The following is an 18,448-nucleotide window of genomic DNA, read 5'->3' as shown; positions in this document are numbered from 1 at the left end:
TTTTTCCACTATACAACTTGCATTAAAGGGTGGATACTCTTTTGATATTACTGTTACTGTTATTGCACTTCCTTTCTTTTGTAATTTTATAATGGTGATAGAAATACATTGTTCTTCTTACTATACAATTCAAGATATGGCTCCCGTTGTTCCTAATCAAGATAGACAGCCCATCCATAGTAATAGTGTTGCTATGCAATCATGCCAGAGAAGTCGTGTATGTTATGGCTGCCATAGAGAAGAAATTAGAGCACGTCGTTGCATTCAACGCTAGCAACATTTTCAGTCAACACTGAACCAACCATTCCCCTCCCACCTACATGGTTCTACAAGTTCTCCTACACCAAAACCTTCAATGAATGCACCACAAAATCCTACTGAGAAAATCCCTCCTCGTCAACAATCAATGAACCACATCGATTTCCAGTTTTCCTCGAAATATATAAATGCAACCCATAGATTTAGAACTAGGATAGATGCCCTCTCACAATTGCAAACATGTACTACCTACAAGGAGTGCTACCCTGGTATGAATGTGTGTACATCAAATGGAGTTATCACTTGTAAGAGATGTTCTTCTGAGAGGGGAATACATCGTTTCTCAGAAACCAACAACATGGACTCCTCTGAGCAACCAACTATGTTAAGGGTTCTCACCCAAGTAGAGGAGATGCTTATTACATATGTTACTCCCATCTTGCAAGTAACCCATGCTCATGGTGGGCAATACAAATATAGTGGCCAGACAATAAGCTTTCCCCAGGATATTCAAACAATTACAAAATATTTACCCCTTACAATTGACAAACTAGATGTCCTAATGGTTCAAAGACTTAATACAAGTGGGAAGCATTATGATTGCTATGTTAGTAGAGGCCATGTTCATGATGCACTCTCATACAAGATCAAATTTGACCCTTACTACAAAGATGTAGAAATGGACATGTTGGCATTATCAATGCTTCCTACTTGCACTATCGATATTTCACAAATGCTACATACAATTAATGATTGCAGTGAACCTCTACCTTCGACAACTGATTCAGTTGAAAACATACAATCTGATATTGAATATGCCTCCCAATATTCAACATTGTTTATGATGGGCCTACCAAACAAACGTCATCAACTACAAATCATAAAAGATTCTTTACAAATGGAACAAGAGATAGATGACATCACAGTTTGGCCACTAATAGGTTCAACCCCCATTAATGAGTATACTACTGAGGGCTTGTTTGACATGGCTTTTCTCACACTTTTTCCATATGGTATTGCACTACCCATGCAACCTTGCGTTAGAGAAGTCAAAATCCATGAATATGTCGTGCATCTTATTCATTACCATGATAATAGGTTTGGCCAACATCCACGCTTTAGATACTTCCTCTTGAATCTTATGATGCATCATCGTAGCCAGTCTAATGCATCTATATTTATCAAGCGCAGAGTGGAAGATAATACACCATCCACTATTGAAGATCTTCGCTCCCACCTCACTAACCTGTCTGACAATAAACTTGTCGAAGAACTGATGCACTTTGGGTCTACTTTACGAGGGACAAGAGCATTCTGGAATACACGTCATATGGAGTTGAAAAGTTTGATAACCCAAATAGGATCTCCAACATTCTTCTTTACATTGACTGCAACAGACACTAAATGGCCTGATTTGCATAGTGTTCTATCCCCAAATGTACCATCTTCATTGCTTACCAACAAACAACGTATTGATAATGTGATTAATAACTCGCATACAACATCACTATATCTACACCAACGCTTCAAAATTTTTTGTGAAGAGATAATTGATAAGCTCATGGAGGCAACCAATTATTGGTATCACTTAGAATGGCAAGGAAGAGGATCTGCGCACATACATGGTGTCATTTGGATAAAAAATGCTCCAAATATGGACACACTTGATTGGGAAAACCCTGAAGCAATCAAAAAGGCCAAACAATTCTTTGAGAAATATGTTTTAGCTATGAACCCTCGCTCAAAAGTAGAAATGGACAACTTTCAACATAGAGCTCCAACAGAAGATCCATGTCTTCTAAATACAACTGAAATAACTTCTACTGATCCCTTAGTTGATTATGCAGAGTTGGTCAATCGTGTTCAAAGGCACACTCGATGTACTGAGAGGATGTGCCTATGCATGAAAGGTAAAGAAATGAAATGTGGATATAAAGAACCTTGGAAAGAATGTGAGCAAGCATCATTATACCGTAATGAAATAGGGTACAAATGCTTTGACCCAGCTAGAAATGATGATAGGTTGAACATTCATAACCCACATATGCTATCAATATGGAGAGCAAATATAGATTGCCAACCTATTTCATCTTGAGCCTTAGTCCTCAAATACATTGCTAAGTATGCATCCAAATCTGAAAGAAAAAGTGAAAATTGTGTTCAAATGTTGGCTAGAATTTGCTCGGATTCAAATGTAGACGACAATGCCATCAAAGCATACGAGAAGTTTATGGCTGAAATTGTTGCTGAAAGAGACATTAGTGCACAAGAAACATGTCACATGCTTCAAAAATTGCCCCTTGTGAATTGTAATCGTCAGTTTATATGTTTGAATTGGGCCGAAAAGTGTTGCACCGACTTAAACAAACAAGTGCTGATAGCAGCATAGAATCTAGCTACATACAAGCATACATGGAACGTCCAGCTGATCTTCAACAACTTACACTAATTGAATCAGTGAGATCATACACATATGTTGCATCTCGCCAACGAGATAAATGGAGAATATGAAAGGAAATAGCAATAGTACAAGTGTATCCAAAATATTTTGTAATTCCCAATGAAGACTCTGAGCATTTTGAAACCTTTTGTTGGACTGAATTGCTCTTGTACAACACTTTCGTGATATCCGCGTAGATATAGGTGTGGACAAAGATGACATTATTAGACATTGGAAGCATTAAAAATAGACACATATAATGTTTGGCATGTAGACCGCATAGATCAAGATGATGAGATCTTGAAAGAGGAGAATGATTTAGATGGTGACATGGAAATACAAGATTCATTGCAACTAAATGAGTGGGAATTTTTGTCCCAACTTGGCCTTGCCAATAGTTCTAGCCTAGATGATCTTGACATGTTGGGAAAATGTGAGTTTGACAACAACCATCCATGGGAAGACCATAACGTTCCTTTGAATTTGCATGACCATGCCATTCAATTTATACATAAACAAAAAAATGTTGGCTCAACTATTGGCCATTCTACCTCTATCTCTTCCAATAGTTACACTTTATCACAACATCAACAAATTGCTCTTTCTATCATTAGAAACCACTATGCATCTAATTTCTCCATGGAGCCTTTATACATGGTCATACAAGGAATTGTTGGAACTGGTAAATCATACCTTATTAGTTGCATAATAAATGCACTACACAACTCAATTCCAAATACAATAAATCCACTCCTTGTTCTTGCACCCACAAGCATTGCAGCTTTCAATATTCATGCATCAACCATACATGCAGCCCTCAAAATCCCAATTTGAGAAATTAAATCACTTCAGGGTCAAACATTAACAAAATACCAAGAAGACATGAAAAATATTCAATACATTTTAATTGATGAAATGAGTTTCATAGGTCCCAAACTACTTCTTAAAATTGATTCTAGGCTACGTGAAGCTATACCCTACAAACAACACCTTTTCTTTGGTGGCATGTCGATGATTCTTGTAGGTGACCTAGCCCAACTTCCACCAATTATGGATAAACCACTCTATGCATCTCACACAATGCAAAACAATTGTGGCGTAGTTTTAACACAGTGGTAACATTAGAAACGATATTTAGACAGGAAGGTGATGATCCACTTCAAATACAATTTCGCAGAGCACTACACAATATCCGCAATGCTGAACCAATGCTACATGATTGGGATTTTTTAATGACTCGCACAAACAAGAACCTCACTCCAAATGAACAGATTGAGTTTGACCATGAAACTCATTTGTTTGCTACCAATGACCAAGTTTCACTTCACAACAAAAAAATGCTAAAAAGGCTCAATGTCCCTATTGCACTGTGCACTGCAACAAATACACATCATAAATACACATCGTAGGCTTGAAGAAATGATTGATGATGACCAATTACCAAGAGAAGTTTTATTATGTAAACTTCAACGTGTTATGCTTATAATGAACCTCTGGGTCGATGCTGGTCTTGTTAATGGGTCTCTTGGAGAGGTCAAAGATATAGTGTATCCAATAGGATGTAAACCTCCTTTGTTGCCTTCATATGTCACGGTAGAGTTTAGTAGTTATACTGGTCCACCTTGGAATCCTAGAAACCCAAAAATTGTTTTGATACAACCCATTTCCCAAAGCAATCGTACACAAATACCTCTTACGACAGCCTGGGCTATCACTATACACAAATCACAGGGTTTAACCTTAGGCATGGCTACCTTTGATATAGGTAAAACCAAAAGACAAGGCCTCACCTTCACAACAATCTCTAGAGTCAAATCCATCCAAGGGCTTCGTATAGAACCCTCCTTTTCTTTTGAACTATTTTGCAAGATGAAAAAGAATCCGTACAATATTCTTAGAAGAAAAGAAGAAGCACATTTGCACTCAATCTCGCATCAAAACCATGGCTTTGAAGCTACTTCTACAGAAAATGGTAATGTCTATCATTTTGCAAATATCCTTTTTTTTCCATTTACTTGTGTGTTTGTGTGGCTTCCTAAGTAATTCACTACTCTTTTCTACAAGTTGACACTTGTTGGATTCAAAGAAGGTGTTCACACAAAAAAAGGCTCAAGCAACTTTCCGATATCTTAGGTATCTTTTGCTTCCTTCTATAATTTCACTACGACTACAATTCCTACAATTGCCTCATATCTACCTCATATAAAGTATTAATCCTTTTTTTTTTCCTTACACAGGTCTTTGCTGCCTTGCCCCAAATAATACTCCTATTATGTTTCTACTTGCAATTTCATAAAAATTCAAAAAAAAATGTACAATTCAAATCAAGTATGAAGTCTATTTTTTTCTCCTCAACACTAAGGGAGTGGACATTTTTTGGTTCCATAAGTCAAAAAATATTGTTAACTTTGCCATTGAGATATGCTTCAAGACTATCTATTCTAACATTAGATGATCCTTGTAGTTACATCATTATGATTTATCTTTTGCAACTTGTTCTATCTTCTCATCTTATTCTTTGGTACATATTTATGTATTCAATGTGCCTCCTTGATGAGATCTATGTGTATTGTTACGTTTTTATTTACAATTTCAATAGAACTAAAAAAATGTGCAGCTCAAACCAACTATTGAACTCGATGTCTTGCATTAAATCAAATAATATCATTTTACAGTTTTTTGAACCTTCAAAGACAATTGTCAAATGTATATTCCTCTATTCTATATATATAATCTACACTATCAAATATAAATATTTGTTTTACATTTATGTCTTTTAAATTTATTTTTTAAATTTAAAAAGCTATCGACGTACCCCTTGCACCTCTTTCTGGAGCAAGTGCTAGTTTTATTAGCCAACTAAATGGTCTATGAATATTAGTGTTAGTGTTTACTATGTAGTGCCCGTATTTGAGGATTAGCTTCCAGGGGGCAGCTAGAAGCAATAGCAAGGAAAATAATATGGCCGTTTATTGTCGGGACTCGGGAATAGTTCCGTCGCCAAAATTTGCTCTGTACGGTCTGGATTTTGAAGGCAAATGTGAAACGGACGACAAATAAATCATCCCGCATTTCATGTACGACCAAAGACGCCGAGAATAAGTTTTCCCCTCTGTAATTGCAGATGAAAAGGAAAAGACGAGGTTTTGAAATTCTAACAGCAGAGAGCTTTTTGCCCATTAAAACAATATTCCTAATTTTTCACAAAACAACATTACAAAATTTAAAGGGAGATTCTGCTGGACATGAGGTTTTAACCAGTAATTTGAAAATGGCGGACGAAGCGAGCATTCTGAACTGGTTAAAATCTGTCTGATTTAACTTAGAAATTTGTCACTTACATGCTTTTAGGGTTTTATTTAAAAACTCTCACCATCGTCGATCCATAAATCAGATACTGGGATTTGCAGAGCCAATGCTATGCTCCTCGACTTCATTATAGTTACTCTGCCAACTGCCTCTTCGTAACAAAGCAAACCATCATCTCTACGCTCATCCACAACGACCATACACAGCAGATTCCCAAGTCCTGAGCGTCCCTCGGTCGTATTTTTGTACATGTTTCTCACATAACGCCCTCTCCTACTTGCCCTTTCCGTCTCTGAAATCTTCATCTCAGGCAGAACCCTCGCAATTGCATCCTCGTAACGTTGCTTTGTAGCCTTGCAAATATCACTGCAGGTACTATTCCGCGGAACATCCGAAAGCCGTTCGTGCCCACAAATCACACAAATACTCCCCAGAAAAGCAAGGTACCTGATCAAGTGCCCGAGAAGACCTTCCACAACATTATTATCAGTTAGGGCAGCCTCGTTTCGGCCCAGGGCAGACCTGATGTACTCTTTCGCGGTGCCGGGCAGCAGGTAACCCAAACCCAAGGAGGTCCCGGTTTCGAATCCCTCCTGAGAACAGACGACTTCCACGGACTCCGTCAAAAACACGCGCACAGTGAGGGGGCGGTCGTTGGCCACACCAATTCGCAGAAGCACGTCATCTCCCTCCAAAAACTCATGAACAGCAACCTCAAACTGGAAATTGGGGTTGGGTTCGTCGAAGGTTCGAACCCTGCACCACTGAAAAACATTTCCATTCTCAACGGCCTTTGCCTGAATCATTCTCATGCTGCATTTCCAGCCATCCCGTGGAAAGAAACCGGTGGCCCAGAGCTCATCTGCAGCCGTCCATTTGTCAATCCACCATCCTGATCTCTCGGAGCTCTCCCACTGCTGCCGGCCGCCGGAAACAGGGGAGTTGATTTGGTCAACGAGAATGGCCAACGCTGCTTGTGCTGCCTCGTGAAGCGCCTCTTTCGCAGACTCACAAGCCGTCGCCATGATCGCGGCGTCAACAACAATCCACCACCGCTTATCTTCTCCGGCGACGGAAAACAAAAGGGAAAATGCATACAATTTATCCAGCGCTTCGTCCATCCTGCGCACAGACTCCATGAACACCTTATACTGTTCAAGCAGAATCTCAAACTTTGCAGGCAAACTGGGCGGCGCGGCAGCTTCTGATGAAAACAGAGTGGCTTGATCCGATCGTTTGACATGCATGATATTGAAGAAATATTCGCTAGGGTTTTGCAAGGGAAGGGCTTGAATCGACCATACCAGGCCTCTCATTCCCAATTTGATGTGTCGTGGCCTGCGAATGAATTTCATGTTGCAATCCGCATAGCGAGAACATTTCCAGTTGACGATATCGGTTTGCAGATTCAATTCGTAGTCATCCAGCGCCATTAAAGCTGTTGCAATTTTTCAACCCTAAAACACCACTGCGCTGCTCAATTGTTTTGTTTCGCCTCCAGGAAAGATAATTTGAAGGAACCGCTACAGCTTGACTACATAGATGGTGATGCGTTTGAAGAGATAAAGGCCGACGACTTGTGAGTTTCGTGGTTGTGTCATCACGGAAACTTCGTTGTCTTCGTCGAGAAATTTCAAAGAAATTGTCCCTCAAAGACATTTGATGGAAACTCATGTTAATGCCGATGAAATTTGCGTGAAACTTGAAAACGAAGGCACCTAGGTAAAGGAGGAATAATTTAACTTGGAAAATGCCGAGGCCCACCTCGTCCAATCATCGTTGTACGTTCTCACAGATGTGCCGTTCTTCAATCGCATGAGTGCACTATTGGAGATTAAAGTATCTGATGCAATTAGCTTCCACCAATGGTGCATTACCATTTTCTAGGCGAATCAAGCTCTTTAATGGAGGTGGTGTCATGAACGTCCTATTCAGAATATTTGCTTTGTTGAGATTTTTTAAATTCTTTCAAATGAAAAATGGACTAAGTTGGCTTGTTAGAGAGTCTAATATTATCACTTGTATCCAGTATGTTCAAGGGTTCAATCAATTGTGAAACCAAAAAAATGTTAAATTTTTCATAATTTTCTTTTGAAATCATTGTCTACATATTGCATCAAAACTTATTTTTACCATACTAATTTCAAACGATTGTGAAATAGATGAGATCTTTAAATCAACCATATCTTTTCATCAAATATAAGACATCATCCTTGCAATAGTGAGTAGAACACCCTTTCAACAATAGCTAGAATGAAAATTATTGCCACTAATGCAATTTGACATTAATTTGAAGACTGTAATTTTTTTTTTACCATTTTAAATTTTACTGATCTTTGAAGAACCTAAGTTAAGCTTCAAAAACCCTTTGTTTAAGAAAAGTAGGTGAATTGTATAAACAATGTGTAAGAAAAGTGAGTGAATAGTATCAACAATGCATACAAGTGGCAGTTGGGATTAGAACATCCATCTAGATCATATGATAAAACTTCATGTTCTAAAACCTTGTAGGTTTGAAAAATGAAATTATCTAGACCATATGATCAAGCTTCATGTTCTAAAACCTTGTAAGTTGACAGAGAAAATTATTTGTGGTCAATTTATAACCTACAATTTAATATTTGAAATCATATGACAATGTTCAGTTGTCTATTTTTTAACATGACTTCCATATGCAATTCTACTGCCAACATACCTTGTGTCAACATTTACAGTTAATAGAAATGTAGAGTGGGTATTTAAATGAATTATGGGTAATAAAATTCACCCAATTGGTCATTTCTTATACACAGTATCAAATATAAGGTAATTTTTACTTTTCTAGAATCAAATACCTTTGATAAATGTCATGGATAATTGTAATTTCTTTGTTTAAATGCCTAACATTGGTTAGAAGGCAATATCTTCATAAATCACTATGTGAGAGTCGATTGCATACATCTAAGCAGAATAATGATATGAATTAAGTAAATGGAATGTTAGTAGTCCTAATACCTATATCAATCTATTGACCACTTGAGCAGTCATATACTTTACACATGGAAAGAGCTCGTTTGGTGTCTATGACTCATCTCCATTTGTACTTGCATCTGTTTACCTCTAGTTAGCTATCCTTTTTCTTGGCTCTGTAAAACTTTGTTCACCCACAAACCAACCTTGTTTCATACAAAATATCCTTTTTACCCCATTTTTTCTGATTTGCTAATGATTAATCTGTTAATAATGTTACAAATTCATATGAATATAAATTTACAAGATCAAATCATATGCATATAAATTTATACAATCAACTTATACATTAAAAAAATGATAAGATATTTTTTTGTACAATTTTAACAAAGAAGAACCGTTTGTATATAATTTTACCAAAGAAGAAGGAGAATGCTTATTAAATGCAACTATGTTGGTGACATGGTGTTGTTCTCTTCTTGCACTCTAATGTCTAATTTGCTTGATGTCCTTCTTAACTTCTTTTAATTCACATAATAATTTCTCCATTATGCAACAAGTTGGGCTTCTACCCACTTCTAAAACTTCACCATCCTCTCAATTTTGAAACTTCCTGCAATACAAATCAATCATATTTGAAATTCAATTAGAAGGATCTATGTTGTCTCCCTTTTTTTTTGTATTACTCCACCATATATAAGATTAAAGCATAATAATGTGCATGTGCTAATACTTGAACTTATATGCAATACACAAGGTAACCTATACATTTTGAAAATGCCTTTTCTCCAACTTCTCGTAAAAGAAAAGAGATACCCAAAAAAAATATTTATTACTTTTTATGTTATAAATACTATTATGTTATTAGAGTAGTTAAAAGAAAATTTGAGTTTTCAAGAACAAACAAAGATTATGAAGTTTCAATACACTGGTTGCAAGAGTTGAGAAAGTGATTCGCATGAGATACACAATTGAGTTTGAAAAGATATTATCTAACCTTAACAAAATGGTATATTTTGAGAGTAAATAAATTTATTTTCCTTCAAATATTGCAACACATTTGGAACAAAAATTGGTACTAATGTAATGCAGAGAGAAGTGGAAGAAGTAAACCAAATGTTGATTTTCTTTGTGAGCTAAAAGCTATATATATAGCATTTAATGGAGTTTCATATTTCCTATGCAACTCTAGCAATGTTACATCCACATTGCTTGGATATACACTAGTTGTAGAGAATGGAGAAATTAGGGAATTTGGTTCCACGAAATGAACCAAGATTAATTTGCAAGCTCTAGCGAGTTATGACATTGAGAAGATCTTCCTCCAAGCTATTTTGTGCTAGGAAAGAAACTCCATGGTAGGGCATTATGATACTTACTAGTTTTTCTAGTGGCACATACCTTTTTCAGTATCCAGCTAGTCTGTTTCCAATATAAGAATTTTTTTTTAGTGCACAAAAAATCAAAGTTAAAACTTAGTAATTGTGAAAAGGAATTTTAGTTGACATAATTAACAAATGATGGAAAAATGAGTATACCATTTGTTTCCCCACAACAGAGAAAAAAGAAGGAGCTTTTGGTACAATTTGAACTTTTTGCATATTAAGCAGGGATCTAAACTATGTTGCTCAAATTTTGTTGTCATCTTGAAATATTAGAAATTTGATTCATAGATGGATTTCATTTTTTAAAGTGGATTAAAAAATTGTAGAACCACCATTAAAATAGCTTAGCTTTTGTTATGTTGTTCTTATTTTATGTTTCCATTTTAATTGTGTTCTTGTTTTGAAATATACAATGTATTTTATGGAAATGCAAAAGCCTTTTATCTCTTCTTCAAGGAAACCTAAAAGGTCAAAGATGACAGATCTAACATATTAATTGGAATACATTCATGAGAATTGGCCCAACTTCCTCTATCAACATATGCTCTTGCAATGTTTCAAAAGAAAAAGAGTTCATTTCTTTCCATTGAAAAAGACAAGGCTATGTTAAAGGGACAGGCTAATCTCCAGACAAAATGCACTAAAGACAAAAATAAAGTCAAACTTTATTTTTCCTAGATTCACAAAGACTTTCTTCCAATTTTTTTGTTATTTTCGACTACAAACTATGCAGATCATGAAGATCAAATGCTGAAATTTTTAGAAAAATCCATGATGTTTTCAAGTTTTTGAAAATTGGTCAACTGTATAGTTTGTAGGGAGGATAGCAGTGTCCAATGTTACATAAGGCCTATGGTAGTCTATTACAGGCAGATGTCTCTAGATATGGTCTCTGCTAGTTGTACTATCTGACACACATCAATTCTATTTTGTTTGATTAAAAATTCTTATCAGACTCAAATTTTCTTTCCTTCTAGCTTGAAGAAAGTTAGGGTATGTCCAATTAAATTGTTTAAAATCTTAATTCAGAAGCAAAAATCATGACTAATTAAGAAAAAATAGTTGTCATAGGTGAATATACCCAACTAAATTTTTTGACTAAAATTTATATGATTTTGATCATGAGAAGCTAAAATTATAATCAGATCCTAACACAAAGAAAAAGATTTTAAATGACATCTACTTTTAAAATCCCCCCAAAAAAATTTGTTGGATATCATTTATCTTGCTTTGGGATCTAATGATTTATATCTTGTATAATGTGGTCATCCTTCAATGACATTTAATTTTGGCATCTTATCTTCTATAATATGGGCCATTGTTGGGAGGAAGAAACAAGCTTAAAGTAAATGCAGAAATTTGATAGTGTATTAATTATGATAATATATATTATATTTGATCTTCTCACAAAATATATTAGTCCTTATCATTTCACAAAATATATTAGTTCATATCATTTCATTTTATGTAATTTGAAGTGAAATATAAGTTAGTAATAAATTATAATTATTAATTTTTAAATTAATATAAAATTATTGCATACTAAATTCTATTTATAGCATAAAAAATTCAAAAATTTATCTTCCTTGTCCATTTTAAGATTAAATCTCGAAAACATTTCCAAATGTTCACGAATTTATCTTCCTTATTTTTTTTCAAAGTACTTTAAATATTAATTTTTTATTTGAGAATTTTGCATATTGTAATATCCCAAATGATACATGTATGAAGTTAGATTAGACTGTAGAGAGAGGGTACCTTGTTGGGTACAATGAAACCTCAAAGGCCTATATGATTTTTATCCCCAAGACCAAAAGAATTATTTTCATATATGATGTCAAGTTCATGGAGGACAAGGAATTTAGATGGTCCATATATTTGCCAGAAAATGAGTAGAATGAGCAACCAATAGAAGCTCCAAGGCTTAGTCAAGGGTAGAAAAGCTCAAGTATCGTCACCAGTACACTTGTGTAGGCTCAAATGGTGAAGATTCATAGAATGTGAAGCAACTGGTGCAATAGGAAATACATCAAGAAGACATAGAGGTTGACATTTCATCCTCTATAGGTGGTAGTAGGAATCGTGAGGTTCAAGATACACAAAGGGATACTTAGGAGTTTGTGGGAGCTCCTAGGAAGAGTACTAGACAACAGAGACAACCAACCAAGTTCAATGACTATGTGGCATTAGTTAGTCAATTGGTAGATAGTGAGCCTTCCAACTACCAGGAGGTTGTAGAACATCAAGTATGACGAGATTCTATGGTTGAGGAACATTCCTCAATAGTGCAGAATGATGTGTGGGAGGTAGTTCCTATACCAATAGATAGGGTAAGAGTTGGATCACATTGGATCTATAAGATAAAGCACAATGTAGATGGTAGTATTGAGAAATACAAGGCAAGGTTCATGAAAAAGGGGTTCTCTTAGAAGGAGGGAATAAACTATGAGGAGACATTTTCTCCAGTGGTTAGGTATACTTCTATATGACCTATAATTTAATTTGCAGTATATAGATGGGATGGAAAATCCATCAAATGGATGTCAAGACAACGTTCCTTAATGGTGAGTTGAAGGAGGAGGTATACATAGAGCAACCGGAAAGCTTTGTAGCACACAACAAGGAGACTCATGTGTGTAGATTGAAAAGAGACTTGTACAAATTCGAGTAGGCTCTCGAAGTGTGGTATGAGCACATTGATACATTTGTGAAGAGTGAAGTGGATGCTAACCTCTACTACTTGGTGGTTGGGGGTGAGGTTTCCATTCTTGTTCTTTATGTGCATGACTTATTTCTTATAGGTTCACTAGGACTCATAAAGGATTGTAAGAGGGATCTTGTAGAAGAGTCTAAGATGAAGGATTTGGGACTTATGCACTACTTTCTAGACATGGAGGTATGTTAGATAGATGGAGTGATTTTCCTTGGTCAAGGGAAATATTGCAATAAAATCTTGAAGACATTCAAGATGGAGGATTGAAAAGCCATGTCTACACCCATGATCAAAAATTGGATGAAGGTGGATACATCCAAGGAAAAGGATGTAGATCTGACCTTATATAGGCAGTTGATTGGTTCACATATGTATTTGGTCAACACCAGGCTAGATATAGCATTTGCAATAAGCTCTCTTAGTTAGTTCATGGTTTAACCAAAGAGAATGCATTGGACAATGACTAAGCATGTGTTGTGTTACTTACATGGTACAATTGAGTATGAGATCATATAGATCTTCAAGGTGAAGGTATCCAATTGATAGCCTATACTGATGCAAATTGGGCAGGCAATACAACAAACAAAAGGAGCACTTCAGGGTGTTGTTTCAGTTTGAGATCAGGAGTTGTATCTTGGTTTAGCAAGAAGCAAAAGCCTATGGCTGTGAGTTCAGTAGAAGCAAAATACATAGTAGTTAGCATGACAACATGTGAAGCTATATGGCTTTGAAACTTGTTAGTGGTCTTATGTCTAGTTAGAAGGTTGATACTACTGTGATACATTGCGACAATCAAAGTTGCATCAAGTTGTTTGAGAATCTAGTATTTCATGATATGTCTAAACATATAGACATCATATATCACTTCATCAAAGATTGTGTACAATGGGGGGTTGTTCAGTTACTATACATACCTACAAAGGAGCAGGTAGCAGACATTTTGACTAAGACATTGGAGAAGGCTAAACTCATCTTCTTCAGAGATAAGTTGGGCGTTATGTAGAACAACTTGCCTACTAAGAGGGAGTGTTAGTTTGTTAGCTTTGGACAATTTTTTGTCCACATGCTATTATTTAGTAAATAATAGTTGTCCTAACTAATTAGTTAGAGTAGACTAATTGACTCCTTTTAGAAGCAACTAGAAACCAACTTGGTTAGGGTTGTTAAGTTATTTTTAATCTCGATCGTTTATTGAGAAACAATCTTGACCGTTGGTTTTCCAATAGGAGTAGTATAATAGAGGGTAATGGGGACATTTGGTGAACACAAGTTGTAGAAGCATTTACAGTGTTAGCAAATCATTATTCTTCATGACATCACATGCCATCTCAACCTACTTAAAATTTGAATATATATAATCATAAATTAAAAATATAATGGTAACATAAAAGTGTAAAAGTGTCATATTACTAATTCACAACGGGAGCTATCCTCTCACAAAAATGTATAATTGACCAATTTTCAAAAGATCGAAAACATCATGAATTTTTTTGAAAATTTTCAGCATTTGATCTTCATGATCTGCATAGTTTATAGTCGAAAACAACCAAAAAATTGAAAGAAATCACTATTTTTTTATGAATTTGAAAAAAAATAAAGTTTGACTTTATTTTTTTATAGTATATTTTTTTGGTGAGAGATTAATTTAGAAGATTCTATTATCTCCTTCCCTTGCTTTCTTATTGGTGTCTATGAAATTTCGTGGTAACTTCAAACCATCAAAATTAAGTTGCATACGTAGGTTGCAAGGCCCACATTTACCCATTGTTGTAGCTTCTTATACACGTGAAGAGAAGCTGTCTTATCCTATTCGACAATAAAAGTAAGAAGGACTCATGTACTTAGCGAATAACGTCCATCAATGCTGCGAAATTTACAAAGTTTACATTTTTCTTTTGGGGGATTTTTATGAGGAAAGTTGTCAAAAGATTCAGTTGGGTTCTTACGTGGAAGGCATCTCGGTGATTGAAAAAACCTCCTCTGTTGATCGAGATTTCACTGTTTTTGCCACCACTTTTTACTTCAGCCAAGATCAATTCTGGTTCAAAGATCGAGTGGAGTTTTACAACTCATGAGGGCTTAATCCCAAATAGCCTTCACAGATCATGCGATACGTTACATCTTGCTTTCAGATAAACGTCTTTTGAAAGTCTACGTTACATTACTTCATTTGAATTTTTCCTGTTACGCTGTTTGAATTATCAACTCTATCTTGGTCATGTGCAATGGGTATTTCGAAGAATTAGGGAAGGTTAAAATTGTATAATAAAATAGATTGAAATGAAATATGCATTTATTTAATATAGGTGCAAAGATTCAAGTATGACTAAGCAAAGACGACAATTAGGCTTCAAATTTAAAATAAAGAGAGTGGAAGAGAGTGAAAAATATATGAATAGAAAGAAGAAAAGATAGAAGAGAATAATGTATGGGAAAGAGGGATTAAGAGAGAGCTAGGAGATAGAAGTATTGGTGTTAAATTGGTTATTTAGATAATTAGTTTAGAAATTATAATACATTCATCAAGTACAATAGACATTTCAAATATAAAGAATTTAGCTCCAATTTTTTGGGTAGAAGAGTCTGAATAAATTACAAATTTGATATGATGATTCCTATTAAAAAACATAACTATCTAATTAATATTAGGGTTCCTAAATAAGATCCCATCAAAGAAAAAATAATACTATATAGCAATGGTGTTAGATTTGAATATGGCACCATTCCTAGCTTTCCTAACTCCCACAAATTTTTTTTAAAAAAATTGGACCAAAATTCATTTAACAATAGAAACACAAATACATAAATGTGAAGTGGACAAATTTTCATAGTAATCTTATTTTACTTGAACTCAAGTGCAAACAATTGGTGGAAACCTTCCAAGTGTTTGGCACACGAATGAAATAAAAGGATAATGTTTCATGGAACATGACTATCAATGTTTAGAAGACATAAATTTTTTTTCTTGAAAGCAATCACATTGACACAAAGAACAATGATTAATAGATGCACTTTATACACATAACTTCAACTGCCTTGCATTGTTATAAATATTTATTAACCAGGATAGATCCCAAGTCTACCTTAGATGTAAAGTCTAAGAGTTCATTGCTAATTATTCTTTAATAAAGTTAGTATTTTGTTGTTTCTTTTGATTGTTTTCTATAATTGTAAAGGAGTAATAACTACAATGATTATTGACCTATAATTGTTAAAGGACAAATTTTAATTATTTATTTATTGATGTTAAATATTTCTTGTTTGTTTTGATCCATTTTTTGTTGTTGTGAAGGAATCAAAGATAATATTAATATTGATCGTCAATTTAATATAAAGCCGATAAACAAAAATTTAATATTTTAATAATAGATTTAACCGAAAACAATTAATCCATATTGAGTTAAAGTATCACAATAAGACTAGGGTATCATTATCAAGGTACATCAATGTTCATATGTCTTTAACAAAATGTAGCAGTACTAACATATAGGTATCCATCGCATCCGTCTTATCCCATCTAAAGAAGCTTTCTCCATATGAGGACTCCAACCCATTTCAACATCAAAACCGAAAAGTATATAAAAGATAAACAACCACCAAATAGAAGATTAATAAATTCACTCACAAATCCCATGTTGAAACCAAAGAAAAAAGAACAAAACAATAGATGTGCTCTTCATAATTGTTAGTATGGACAATTTGATATCATAAGACTAAGACAAAGGTATCAAAGTATATCAATATCACAATAAAACTAAACTAAGCTATCATTACTAAGGTACATCAATAACTAAGAGTAAGAGTATTAACATATATAGCTTTCCATCTCATTCACGCTGTCCCATCTAAAACAGCTTTCAATCTCTGAGAACCAAACTGGCAAGACCTCTTCGTGCCGCCTCTGTATTGCTCAGGGAATTTGTCCTCACATTTTCTTCTCCTCTCCCAAGAGCATGATTATGATCAGTGGGCCATGTCAAACTTGGTAGAGAGGGATATTTGCGAGCCTTGCAAATGTTGCTGCAAATCCTCATGTTGCTCCATGAATCCTCCTGATAAATGCGATGGCTCCCACAAACCTCGCATACTCTCAACACAAACGCCAGATAACCCACCACACGCTCTAAAACACCTTCCATGACATTCTCAGCACCATCTTCGGCCACAGGGGCGATCTCGATGTAGTTTCTGATCATGTGCGGCAATAGCGAACGCAACCCAACAGACGTCTCGGGTTCGACTCCCTCCTATGAGCAAACCACGCTTATCTTCTCTCCCAAACGCATATTCACCTACAACACAGAGCTATTCACAAGCCCAATTCTAGAAAGCGCATCATTCCCCTGCAACAAGTCTTGCAGTGCAACGTCGAATTCGAAGCTGGAAAACGTGCTCTGTGTCTCCAAGACGCAAACTTTGCACCACTGAAGCATGTTTTCGCCATTAATGGCCGCCTGTGGGAGGCCAATATTCCAGGCCTCCTCTGTACCAGAAAAACTGGTGGCCCAGCAGACCTGCTCTTTAATAATATTTCTCGCCCAAGGTAAAAATGGCAGTGGCTGCATGAGCTCAACAAGAATAGCCGCCACCGCTTTCGCAGCCTCTTGAGTTGCCTCTCTGGCTGTTTCACATGCCACAGCCATGATCTCGGCATCTACAAGAATCCACCACCGCTTCTCATTTTCTGCCCAAGACAAGAAGCAGGAACAGGCATACAATTTATCCAGCAATTCCTCCACCCTGAACATAGACCTGACGTACCTCTGGAGCGCTGCTAGCAAAAGATCCAATTTGGATTGTAAATAAAGAAGGGATTCGAGTGGATTGACATCAATGATATTGAAAATGTAATCTTTGCAATTGGGCACGTGACGGGCTTCAACTGACCACGCCAGCCCTTTCATTCGCATGATCTCAATACGCCCACATCCGACATCAAGTTTAATGGAGTCATCTGAGGCCCTGGAGCTCTGCCATATGGTGATTTGAATTTCCAAATCTAATATGTACTCCCTGTTGCACTCTACTTTCCTCGCAGCATCCAGGAAACGAAGAGGATTAATTCCTCCAATTTCTCTAGCCTTCCATGTCCACTTCATTCACTTTTCATAGCAATATCCAGGAAATGTAGTTCCATTTTCTTTTCCCCTTCCTCACACTAGCTAGGAAATTGGGAAGCTGCCCCTCCAGCTCTTCATGGCATCCTCTTTTATCCAACTTTTTTCAGATCCCTGCGTCTTCCCCTCCTTTTTCCTCTCCCTCGCCGCCTCCTTTTCTCTTCAATATCCCCCATTTTCTTCTTTGTTATTCCTCTATTTTTTCGCGTCTTTTCATTTTCATAGTATTATTCCATCTTTAAATTTTTTTTTGAAGAATACATTATTTTATTAATAA

The 18,448-nt window shown here is 35.8% G+C and overlaps 1 protein-coding gene across 1 annotated transcript; it reads left to right on the top strand.

Moving 5' to 3' along the window:
• The first annotated feature begins 529 nt into the window (after positions 1-529).
• LOC149540987 (uncharacterized) lies at positions 530-2,647 on the top strand. Its single transcript, XM_089802766.1, has 2 exons — positions 530-2,138; positions 2,457-2,647. Exons 1-2 carry the CDS (start codon positions 530-532, stop codon positions 2,645-2,647), a joined length of 1,800 nt encoding a protein of 599 aa, XP_089658892.1.
• Positions 2,648-18,448: the final 15,801 nt, after the last annotated feature.

The sequence above is a fragment of the Cupressus sempervirens genome, chromosome 9 (genome assembly GCF_028749045.1).
Source record: "Cupressus sempervirens isolate cs-2001-9-10 chromosome 9, ASM2874904v1, whole genome shotgun sequence".
NCBI classification, from domain to species: domain Eukaryota; kingdom Viridiplantae; phylum Streptophyta; class Pinopsida; order Cupressales; family Cupressaceae; genus Cupressus; species Cupressus sempervirens.
The sequence above is the reverse complement of the archived record's forward strand: the minus strand, read 5'-3'. Positions and strand labels throughout refer to the sequence as shown.

Excerpts from the sequence above, each read along its gene's own strand:
- LOC149540987 (XM_089802766.1), top strand. The coding sequence starts at position 530 with ATGAATGTGTGTACATCAAATGGAGTTATCACTTGTAAGAGATGTTCT. Across the intron at positions 2,139-2,456 it reads TGTTCAAAGGCACACTCGAT|ACGACAATGCCATCAAAGCA; the intron begins GTACTGAGAGGA and ends ATTCAAATGTAG.